This window comes from Halichoerus grypus, chromosome 6 (genome assembly GCF_964656455.1).
Source record: "Halichoerus grypus chromosome 6, mHalGry1.hap1.1, whole genome shotgun sequence".
NCBI lineage: Eukaryota > Metazoa > Chordata > Mammalia > Carnivora > Phocidae > Halichoerus > Halichoerus grypus.
This window is the reverse complement of record NC_135717.1, coordinates 150,430,762-150,443,455: the sequence shown is the minus strand read 5'-3', so window position 1 is coordinate 150,443,455 and position 12,694 is coordinate 150,430,762. Positions and strand designations below refer to the sequence as shown.

Here is a 12,694-nt window from a genome sequence, read left to right as displayed (position 1 = left end):
TAGTCATACTAATCAAAAAACTCAAGACTATCAAAGTGGTGCATATTCCTTTTGTGTTTATTTGTTCATTTACTCATTCAGTAAGTATTTATTAAATACCTACTATATCCAAAGCCCCATAGACTTTGAAAATATCAATCTGTCATTAGAGAGGTGATGCCAGAGCCACATCATGACACCTTAGGCTACCTTTCTCCCTCTTAGCAGAGTCACGTAAGGCTGAGCAAAGTCTTTCATTCATTCTTGTAACAGCTAGCATGACTCAGACATTCTCACCATTGTCTTAATTTCATGTATTGAATTTCCACTTACGCATTCCAATGAAGGGTTTAAGTCCCCATCCTCCAGGAATCAGTAATCAAAGGAGGGTAGATTGGATTGCTATAGGAAAAATGAAGATACAGGCAGACAGAGGTTATACTGACAGTGGAAAACATCCTGTGTTGTTAGTCTGGAAGCAATGATACCAAATTTGGCAAGCATTGTAGATGGCCATTTTTATTTATATCATGTCTCCCAGGGTCCTTAAAATGTGATTGTTTTCATATGCTCACAAAATGAAAAGGAAGAGTTAAGAATGATTTCCAGATTTCTGGTTTGGGAGACTGAATAAGATGATAGTAGCACTCAAAAGTAAATGTTAAGAGCAGTTAGAAGTACAGGGAGACAGTGAATTTCATTTTATAACATGCCTTTGAGATGCACAAAGAGGAGAGTTCCAGAAAGCAGGTATGTGTGTGTGTGTGTATATATATATATATATATATATATATACATACATACATACATGAAAATGCATGTCTTCTTCCAGAGGCTAGGCTAGCGATAAAGATTCAGGAATCATCATAATAGAGGGAATGGTTAAAACTTCTGTGTAGAGAGCAAGAAGGGCACAGAGCAGAAGACAGAATCTCAAACAGCTCCAAATGCTAGAAACACTTCTAAAATAATGTTAGAGGAAACAGAGAGCTTCAGGATATAAATGGGAAAATTTCACAAAGAAAGGCAAGGGAAAACTAGGAGAGAATGTCACAGAAACTAAGAGAAACATTTAATAAAAGGGGTGGGTCGACATTGTCAAAAGTCACAAGTCAAGTAAGCCAAACACTAAAAAGCTTCAATATATCAGTAAACATGAAGATGATTGCTGATTCTTGTCACACCAATTTTAGGGAGGCAGAGGGATTAGAAGACACCTTTTGGTGGGTGGGTGGGTCATGGGTGCCATGGTGAACAGGAAATGAAGATTGGAGGCAGCCAGGATGCTACTTTAATTTTCCTACAATGAACATGCAGCAACATTTGTGTCATCAAATCAAGAAATGACACAAGTAATTTGGCTAAAAAAGAAAATTAAGAAAGAAAGGAGATGACTAGCTGGAGGGGGCTGTGCAGATTTGAAGATCATCTGTTGTATATATCCTGAGGGTTTAGGAAGAGAGAGGAAAGTTGAACCATGATGGAGAAATCATTGTTTTGAGAAAACCAGTCACACTTGATTTTTTACTCACATGTGAGATAAGTGTACCTCTACAAGCTACTAAGAGATCATGTCTGAATCAGATCTTAGCCTATAAAAGCCCTTACACTTAAATGAATTTCCCAGTTGAGAGCATGCGGCTAATGCTAAAGGAAGGCCAACATTTCCATAAGCATTTAGGACAAAGTAGGGCCCACCCTGAGAGGTAGTCCAGTACGGTGGTGAGCTGGCAGAGCCCTAACTGACTTGCCGATGGTTAGGAGGCAGGAGGTGGGGGTTCAGGAAAGGTCTTTTGGGTCCAGAGCCCTCTCCTCCCCTCCTCTTCTCTGTGCTCTATCTTTGATGTTGCTTATGTGAGCAGTGCTTACTGAGTCTTGTGAATTAAACTTCCTGACCTCAGAATAAGATAAGTTTTGAAAAACAAAATGTCTACAATCCATCCATGAATAATGTTTGAAAACTATTTTTATTCATGTCTTTCTTCAAATGGCACAACGATTCTTCTTCTCAAATATAAGAACTAGAAGACATTATCTCAGATCTATGTGTTAAAGGAAAACCAATAGCAGTGCAACGGAATGTCTTGTAATGGACTAAATGCAAAACATCTGTTCTAATGAGAAAAAAAAATCTCATTTTAATAATTACTTGGAATAAAGCTCCCAATAGGAACCAGAGATACAAAAATTATTTCTATAAAACAGAGCATAACACCACATTTAATGCCAACATCGGGTATAGCTTCTCAGATTTCATTTTTAAATTTTTCAAATATGTTTTTCTATCTTTCCCTCACACACAATATTTTCTAAGTAGAATTCCAGCATCTGTTTTAAATGAGAAATGAATAAAATATTTCCATGGAAACAAAGGACATCAGCACTTATTTCTTTTGTATTCAATTTTTAAAAAAGATTTTCTAGAGAGAAAAAACACTTTAAAATCTCTTCTTGTTATACTTGAAATCAAAACTGCCTTCCGTTGCCTGCTGGCTGAACAGGTCTAGATATCAGTCCATTACAACATCTTTGGAACTGTGACTTCAGAGTGACAATTGCCCTGAATTTTTGCTATAGGTTCTTAAGCTTAGAGTCAGTTTTCCTGTGCTGAGCTGCCTAGGTACCGAGGTGCTGTGGTTGTTGGAAGGGTTAAAGTTGGAGCCACTGATGCATATATTTTAGGGAGGATTCATAAAAACACGACAGGGGAGCCTTGGTCAATCCATTACTGGGAATGAGCAGTGACCAATAGAAAGAGAAGAAGAAGATCCAAGAAGGCTGAGGTAAGCATTCTGAAGCCCTGGCAAAGTGGAAACAATAGATCAAAAGGTGTTCACCGTGACTGGTCAGAGTAGGTTTTATTTTTTCTCATAGGACGTTTGACAGCATACAATAAAAACAAACCGTTTTAGTCACGGGGTGTTTTTGTTTTGTTTTGTTTTGTGTGTGGTTTCTTTTCCCCCTTAACTGAGTTTTAGCAAACTTCAGACCCAGACACAGGACTCAACGGTATATTCCTGGACAGCAAGGTAAACTCTTTCTTGCACTTTTAAAAACCTAAAGTTACGAATTCAAAATTCTGATTCATCAGAGGCAGGGTTACAGCTTAATAACTAAAGTAAAACCTGATTCTGAAGAAAAGAATGTTTTAATGTGTCTCTATTGGAAGATGACCAGAGCAGAATTCTACAATCGTAAAAAATTCGACAGCTTGCGGAAGCAGCTCTGCACTTGTCATTTCCCTCAATTTAGTGGCACAATGGAAAGATCAGCATTTCATAAATGATGCTTGTTTTATTTTCTCCTGAAGAATCAGTAAAATGTATTCAGTTCTTATTGTCAAGCAATTGAATTAAATGTACATTGGTCAGAATGTTACTGTTTTATATATATATATATATATGTATATATATAATATATGGGTTTTTTGGTACACATAATCTTATATTTATACATAATTTATATATATAATACTTATATAAATATAAAACTTATATTTATATATATTATATATATATATATATATTATTTTTCCTGTGAGAACAGTTTGTTGTACCCATAACCTTGTTGATACTCAATGGGGAGCATTTATATCCTTGAGATGGTCGTATATCAATAAGTGTTAACCTATTCTTTATTAGCAGCCATTCTGAAAAAATGGAGCTCTATCTTTCCCTAAACATGTTCTTTGCTTTGTTTTGTTTCTTATCGACCACAGTAATGCCATAAGTGAATATATTACTTGCCTAATTGGGATATAGAGTTCATAGTCCAAATTCCCTGGTTGAACAACTTGATTTTGTACTTATAGTATTAGAAGTTTTTCCCCAAACCCCAATATAAAACTTACCGGAGAAGTTGAGCAACAGAGCAAGAGATTAATCACACATTTTTTTTCGTATCTTAAAGCCTTCCTTCACAACAAACTGCTAAAATCTTCTTTGATCTCTCTATTTCTTTGGTTCAAGGGCCAAAGAGCCTGTGAAATCTCATCCAGATGTTCTGCTCATTTAGGAGTAGAAGTAAAAGCATATGCTTACTTCTTAGAAACAACACAGACTCTCAATTTGAGTTATTAAAAGATTACTTTTTTTATACTCTTTTATTCAACTATGGGTTTCAGTTAACTTTCTTGTGTTAAATAGCCCGAGATGGAAAAGCACTTAGAGCTCCTAAAATTTGCTTTCCATTTCTCAGTTTTCATTGTGATTGGGTTAAAACCAGGAAGCTAGAAATTAGTGAGCCAGTTTCAGTGTTTGCAAAATGCTTTGCATATAGTTCCTACTAAATATATGTGTACTAATTGATATCTGTGTATATGTTGTTGACATGTGTTTACCTTCCCTCAAAGAAACAATGTTTACTGGTTATTTCAGTGCACATAATCTTCTAAAGGTCAAGATATTCAAACATCTAACAGTTATATTCCCTATCCCAGGTCCTATAATGGCAGCCACAATCTGTTTCATCATCTGGGTGTTATTCATAACAGATACTGTATGGACTCGAAGTGTGAGACAGGTCTATGACGTAAGTGATCCAGAGGATTTGGCTCTTCATGACTTTGACTGTCCCAGGGAATGCTTCTGTCCCCCTAGTTTCCCTACCGCTTTATACTGTGAAAATCGAGGTCTCAAAGAAATCCCTCCTATTCCTTCAAGGATCTGGTATCTTTATCTTGAGAACAACTTGATAGAGACCATTCCTGAGAAGCCATTCGAGAACGCCACCCAGCTGAGATGGATAAATCTAAACAAGAACAAAATAACCAACTATGGAATTGAAAAAGGAGCCCTGAGCCAACTGAAGAAGCTGCTTTTCTTATTTCTGGAAGATAATGAGCTGGAGGAGGTACCTTCTCCTTTGCCAAGAAGTTTAGAACAATTACAATTGGCCAGAAACAAGGTGTCCAGAATTCCTCAGGGGACCTTCAGCAATCTGGAGAACCTGACCCTTCTTGACCTGCAGCACAATAAACTACTAGACAATGCCTTTCAGAGAGATACCTTCAAGGGACTCAAGAACCTAATGCAGCTAAATATGGCCAAGAATGCCCTAAAGAATATGCCACCAAGATTACCAGCCAATACAATGCAACTGTTTCTGGACAACAATTCCATTGAAGGAATACCAGAAAATTATTTTAACGTGATTCCCAAAGTGGCCTTTCTGCGACTAAACCACAACAAATTATCAGACGCAGGGCTCCCTTCAAGTGGATTTGATGTATCCTCAATTCTAGACCTTCAACTGTCTCACAATCAACTCACAAAGGTCCCCCGAATCAGTGCTCATCTGCAGCACCTTCACCTTGATCATAACAAAATTAAAAGTAAGTAATCATCAGGGTATGCCTTTGATTGAAATGCTCGTGGTCATTAAACTTATTCTATGTTTTCTTTAAGAATAACAACTGTTGGTCTTTCCACCACCCCCCCCCACAACTAATGTGCCCTGAGATTTCTTTTTTCAACTTTCAGTATTTTGTCTCTGTCTATTTATTCTCACACACAATCTTAATGAACCAAGAAATTCAAATCTTCAAGTTGTAAATTGAAAAGTGGGCTTTAGTAATCTACAAAGGGTGATTATCCATTGGAGAAACCAAATATATCTTCTTTTACTCCGAGGAGATTCCAATATTTCTGCCTCACTGGGTAGATTTATTTAGGAAAATGTACCAAGCACAAACAACCTCATGCATAGTAATAGGACTATGATTTAGGAGGTGTCAGAAAGGGACCTTGGTCCTAAAAACTACAGGTGCTTGAAACCACCATAATTAAAGTCTCTGCTCTAGATTAGAGGGTTTCTCAAACCTTAGAGTGTGCAGATTGGTGGCTCCACCCCAGAGTTCCTGATTAAGTCTGGATGAGACTTGAGACTTCTCATTTCTAACAGGTTCCCAGGTGGTGCTGAGACTGCTGCTCTGGGGACTAAGCATTGGGGACCAACACTGTAGATTAACACCTTGTTCAATTGAAATGGAAACAAGTACTCCTGGAAGTTGGTGACTTCTTAGGACTAATGACAATCAACAAGGTAGAATGATTGCTCCTTTCATGAAAATAGCTTTCGATAAGGGAGAGAGAAATGAATGCAAAGTGCCTCGGAGGCAGAGGTACCATCAAAGGAAGATGTGGTTATAGAGAGAAGAGGCTGGAGATGCTAAATGCAAACACAGCATCTTCACAGTCCTGCCTGGGACCAGGCTGACCCTACTGCAGAGGTGGACGGTATCATGGTCTCACCACAGGGGCACTGGAACCAGCCTGACACTAATCTTCAACACTGGCACAAGCCCTTTAGGAAGATAACCTAAGGAGACTTCTCCTGCCCAGCCTTAGAAAATACATTCCTAAAGTGGGAAGCAGTCGGATAGTTTGTGGGAAAATGGCACAGATAATTGTCAGAAGGTGGTACTGCTTGGTTATTATACCTTAGTTTCCTTTAAGCAAATAATCACACAGGCATCCTATTTATAAGAATAGACTATTTTTCCACCGGGTACTACTCAGTTATTCAAGACCTCTTTTCTTTTTCTTTTGTTTTGTTTTGTTTTGTTTTCTTTTCTTTTCTTTTCTTTTCTTTTCTTTTCTTTTCTTTTCTTTTCTTTCTTTTCTTTTCCTGGTTTTTCTACCAGCATACTTGAGCATATAATCTGGGAATTAACAAAGAGATTGCTCCCACATTTTTCCATGGTGATGAGACACATTATTTAATCCTGCAGTCAAGAGCAAAAGATGCAACAGAAAAAAAAAATGTTAATCGCTGAATCTGTTTCACTGAACCAGATAGTACAACAGTCAATATTGACCTAAATATATACATTTTTTTTTTCCTGATGAAAGTTCTGTGCTTCTACACATGCGTTCCTTATCTGGCAACAGAAGTCCCACAGGTATTTGATGTGGGAAGTGAATTTAAAGGGATTCCACATAGATCCCTGTTTGTGAATTGGGGATCCCCCTGAGAAGTTGAGAAAAAGGGTCTTGAGGAGTGAGATAGCAAAATTCAACACGCAGGTGGGCACATACACCAGCCACTTACATAGTAAAAAAGAGAGCAGGACTCTGTTCTTCCTCCACTCACGTTTTTAAAAGTTTTAGGTGTTTTCTCATATATTTCTGTTCTTCAGTTGTTCTCATACCTTAGCATGCATCAGGATCATCTGGAAGGCTTATACAATATAGCTTGCCAGCCCCACCTTCATATTTTCTGACTCAGTAGGTCCAACGATTTAGTTCCCAGGAGGTATTAATGCTGCTGGTCCAAGGACCACACTTTGAAAATCACGGATTAATCCTCACAAGAATCTTGGTTGGTAACTTATTAAGAGTTTCTGAAGAAAGAAACTGAGGGTCAACTAAGTGAGGATACTTGCCCAAGGACAAAGAATAAATATAATACAGGACCTGACATCAGTTCCTTCTCATTTCAAGTGTTGTTTCCTATTCATACAGTATAATCCCAGCACATTTTTCTTCAATTTCCAGAATACAAGACTTTAGAAAAATTTCTACCAACCCAGGTAAGAATAATTTTAACAGCAACAACAAAGAGAGATTTATTTGTTCCTTAATGTAGATATCAGGCATGGTCGTTTCTATATTCCCAGAAAATAAATGTAAAATAAGAATTTCCCTGGCTAGAATTATTGGCTCACCGGTATATCACACTGTGTAACAATAACTGTTAAAGTACTTATTTCTTCTGGCTGCATAATCTACTCTAGTTGTTAATAAAGTGATTTCCAAGAAACATACCTTTTATATGAAGAGTTCTTAGAATTTATAGGACGGTGACCTTTTCTTATGAAAAAGTTGGAAATATTTATTTCTTCTAAACAATCTAAAGGACTTTAAATTTGGCAAAAATGTTATCTATTCAAATAAGATCCTTTGTGACGTTCTCTGAGAAACACCATAATTAATTTATGAAAATATAACTACATTTAGAACACTTGCTTCTCACATTACATTTATGCAGACATGCATTGGTTATGGGGCATAAGGCAATAAAGATGGTAGCACATTAAAAGGGACATGGTCTCTCCAGGAGGCAAGGGACCCTATGTAGTAGGAAAAGGACAAGGCTGGGTGTCAGCTCTGCCACTTACTTGCTAAAATACCTTGTGCGCATTACCTTACCTGTCCGAACCACTTGCAATGCCCAGGTAAGGGAGAATAATCATATTGCCTGAAAAACACTGTGTGATGGTAAGGTAATAATGCATGTGAAAGATAACTTTATATACACAAACTGCTATACATTACGAGTCACTATTTTTAGCAAGTTGAATTCACAAAATAGCATAAGATCAGAGCATAGCAACCTCGCTGTAAGCATTAGCTCAAAGGAAAGCCATTGCCAAAGTTAGGTGGGTCTCATCTTCTAAGGGAAGACCTCTTTCTCAAAATAGTTTCAAATGAGACTTAAAAGCAGTATGCAGATTTATGGTTGAAATCAGCTATAATGCACACTTGTCTGAATTTTGCTGTTTTAACAGGTTTCCTCTCCTGAATACTCCTAAATTTCAGTATAGTCATTGATGCCAAGGGCTCTGATCCAAGACAGGTGCATGATTTCTCACATCCTAGCCATCTGAAAAGGCTGATGAGATATTTCCTGGCTTGGATCTTTGTAATTTGATTCTTGGCAAATATATCCTTTCTAATTAAATACACTTAAATATAAAGATGCAATGTTCTTTTCTGTAAGTATTATATATGTAAACTTCAGTTACATGTACTTTTTAAAAACCTCATCGTACACTATTAATTGGAAACTTTGCATTTTCAGTTAATTTTTAAGCACTTTCCCTAATAATAAACTGATTTTCCACCTACACATCCATGCATCCATCCATCTACCCATGCACGTAACCATTCCTTCTATGAACCTTTGTCTCCACTTCTAATGCTCTAAATACTACCCATCTCATTTTATAGTAATCTAAGCATGCCTTATCTCACCTGGAAGCTTAGAAAACAAATGATGTATTCTTTTATTTCCATCACAGCTTTTTTTTTTAAGATTTTATTTATTTATTTGTGAGAGAGAGAGAGAGAGAGAGCACACACTAGTGGAGGGGGGAGGGCAGAGGGAGAAGCAGACTCCCAGCTGAACAAGAAGCACGATGCAGGGTCCATCCCAGGACCCTGAGATCATGACCTGAGAGCTGATGTCAAAGGCTTAGCCTACTGAACCACCCAGGCGCCCTTCCATCACAGCTTTTAACAAAATGTCCTTTCTCGTGCTCTGTGCAAAGTATAACTGAATACGGAGTGAGATGACTATATATATGTTGCACATTTTCTTAGGGTTACTTTTATAAGGCAGATATACCTCCAACTTGACAAAAATGGTTTGTATCTCTGGCACTTTCACAAATCAGGCTGCTAGGCCCGCTATAAGACTGTTCCATGGCTTGTTGGTCTTCTCACACCTGGTCTCTTCTGTTCTAATTCATTTGTTCATGCCATCTTTGTCTCCATAGATGTGAACGTCTCTGTAATATGTCCTCCCACACTGCCTGCAGAACAAGATTCCTTCAGTTATGGACCGCACCTTCGCTACCTCCGTCTGGATGGAAATGAAATCAAACCACCAATTCCAATGGATTTAATGAACTGCTTTAGGCTCCTTCAGGCTGTCATTATTTAAACACATCTTCAACATCTAAAATCTGTTTAATGAGTTAATATTTCTGAAATGAAATTTGGTTACTATTCATAACTTTAAGACAAAAGTCACATTTCCAATTGCTCTTGGCCACCATTTTTGTTTGTATAGCTTATGTTTTCTATTCAAAGATGCTTTCACCAATGATATGTAGCACAGTTAGCTTTTCTTTAATTAGTAAAACAGACACAGAGTTCAGATAGTTTATCAACTCAAAGATAGTTCTTTTTTGTCTCTTCACAGCTTACTAACATCAAATAATGCAGTTGTATTGTTATGCAATATAAAAGACATATTGGTTTGCATATGTTCAAAATTGCTTATGCAGATATTATATTGATAGTAGAAACACAGTAATCTAACAGGAGATATGAAAAAAATGAGGTATTTCTTCATCATAATTAATTTCAGATTGCTAAGTAACATTTGTAAGTATAAGTGCGGTATTTAGCTCAAGAAAGGATATGAAATGTATTAAATACTTCATGAAAGGAGACTTTTAGTCATTTAATACCAAATAACAGAAAAACAGTAATTTTCAGTTCACTACTATTTTTTATAGCTGCTGTTCTTAATATAGTACAGTGTACTCTATCAATTAAACAAGTCCTAAGTTTTACATTTATTATAACGCATTTCTTACAGAATCTTAGTGTTTTAACATTAGAAATCCACTTGAATTGCAAATTGTTCAGCTCTTATATTTGCCAGTGGTTTTGGATTTTTTAAATAAAAAGAGTGAATGCTTTCTAATGAAATAGTAGTAAAACATTTATTTCAGGGGTATTATTTATAAGTTTTATTAAGAACATATTTTATAAAAAGTATTACAATAACAATAATTTCCATTTTTCTACCATGAATATATGCAAATATATTTTCTCCTACTTTTGTTTTTCCTTCTCTTCTGATAAACATAAGAAAAAATTTATACTCTAATCACTTAACATAATACAACTATTTCTCATGAGTTAAAAAGAAAGAACCCAGGATTTCATTTAGTAACAAAGTGTAGTTTACTTTAGACTTCTAATTTCTAGGGCATATCTATAAATAATAAATATTCCATAGAGATTAATTCATGAATTTATATATTTTCCAAACAGTATTCTGAAATATCTTATAAAATTTGATATATTTCCCTAGAAGAATGATCATATATGCTTGTGAAAAACCAGATTAAGGAAAATCTAACATGTTACTTTACACCAAGACTTCTCAGAAATTTAATGTTATTCTATAAGGTGAATTCTTAAGAAAAGAGCATAATGTACTGTTTTGCCTACTTCTTTTCACACGAAAACTTATTTGGGGTTAGGAGGGAAGAACCAATTAACATACTTTGAACAGAGTTTTTAAAATGTTGGCTAAAGGCAAGAAATGAAACTAATTGACATTAAGAAAAGAATATTTTTTAGAAGACTTCAAAACACATAAAGAAAATTACTAAATTTATGTCATGAAAATACAAGTAATCAGATATCATTAGGCTGGGGAACAAGAATATGTTGAGAGAAATATAAGAACTTCAAATATTTGAAAATTTGCCATATGAAAAAGGGATAAAATGTATTCCAAGGGCTCCAAAATGAAGAGTAGAACATGTAGGTGAAACGTATATGGAGCCATATTTTAACTCTAGCCAAGGAAGAAATTTCTAATAGTTGTTCAAAATCATCCAACAATGAAAGCAACTTTTCTTGAAATGGCATTACCCACCATTGGGACTGTTCAGAGAATGAGTAATGGTTCAAGGGAAAGGCTATAAAAGGAATTCTTGATTTTGGAGCAAAGTTGTAAAATGTTCCTCTATGACCTTTTCAACTCTAAGAATTCCCTCTCTTCTCCCTCCTTCCCTCTCTCCTACCCTTCCTTACTTCCTTCCTTCTTCCTTCCTTCCTGTCTTTTTTTTTCTTTATTTCAGAAAATATACATTAAGTACCATATACCAGAGTATACTACACACTGGGGATATAATAGTTTATACTATAGTGGATAAGACACCAATTAGGTGAATAACTACAAAAATATATAAAATTTTATCTGTGATAACTGCTATTAACAGACAACTACATGTTACAAAGGAATTACTAATACTAATTTGATGTAAAGATTCTCTAAAGAAGTAGTGATTAAGGAAGCATATAAAGGATGAGAAGTACTTATCACTGGTGGGAGGGAAGAATATTTCAGGCAGAATTTAGACCCTGTTGTTTCTAGGAACAATTTAGAAGTTCCTGAAGAGTTTTAAGTCAGAAGGGATTCTATTCATTAAGGGTAAATATCATGTAGTGGTAAAGAACATTAACACTGAAGCTAAAATTACTGAGTTCAAACTCCAGCTTTCCCATTATGTGGTCCTGGGCAGAATCTTTAAATTCTTTGTGCCTCAGTCTCTTCTCATTTACAAAATGGGGACAAGTAATAGCACCTACCTTATGGTGAGAATTAAATGAGTTAGGATATGTAAAGTGTCTTGAAGAGTGCCAAATACATGGTAAGTGCTAAATGTTTATTATTACTGTATGCAATATATAGCTACATAGATCTAGACATGCATACATATATGTGCAAGCTTCTTGGCGTAGTGAGTAAAACTGTTTGGAGGGAACTAAGACTAGATGGGAATAGAAGAGTTAGGATTTTAATCTTACAGCACAAATTAGAAAAACAAAGGTAGCTTAGAGTATAATGGCACTGATGGGTTTGCTAGAAATGGAAGGACATGGACAAACGTGAGAGAGTTAGGATGTGATACTGTCAGGATTTGGTGGTTGGTTGGATAGACGGAGCAAGAGCAAGGAGGTGGTAAGGTTTCTGCTTGCAAAACTGGATACATGACAATGTGTTTTCTAAGAGGAGCATGCTTAGAAGATCATGAGTTTTATTTTAGATGTGGTTAGTTTGAAATTATTTTGATTCATCCAAGAGAAGTCATGCAAGCTGTTGAAAGAGGACTAATGTTAAAAGGAGGGGTCTGGACAGGCACATAAATATGTAGGTGAAATTTTCTAGATTTTGTTAATAGTTC

General features: G+C 36.0%; 1 protein-coding gene across 2 annotated transcripts; it reads left to right on the top strand.

Annotated features, from left to right (window-relative positions):
* Positions 1-2,466: 2,466 nt before the first annotated feature.
* KERA (keratocan) lies at positions 2,467-10,421 on the top strand. 2 transcript variants are annotated; one of them, XM_036114491.2, is made up of 3 exons: positions 2,467-2,762; positions 4,418-5,311; positions 9,479-10,421. In XM_036114491.2, exons 2-3 carry the CDS (start codon positions 4,426-4,428, stop codon positions 9,643-9,645), a joined length of 1,053 nt encoding a protein of 350 aa, XP_035970384.1. In that variant the 5' UTR covers positions 2,467-2,762; positions 4,418-4,425; the 3' UTR covers positions 9,646-10,421. The 2 variants fall into 2 exon arrangements, with proteins under 2 accessions (XP_035970384.1, XP_035970383.1); XM_036114490.2 differs by lacking the exon at positions 2,467-2,762 and adding an exon at positions 2,771-3,008.
* Positions 10,422-12,694: the final 2,273 nt, after the last annotated feature.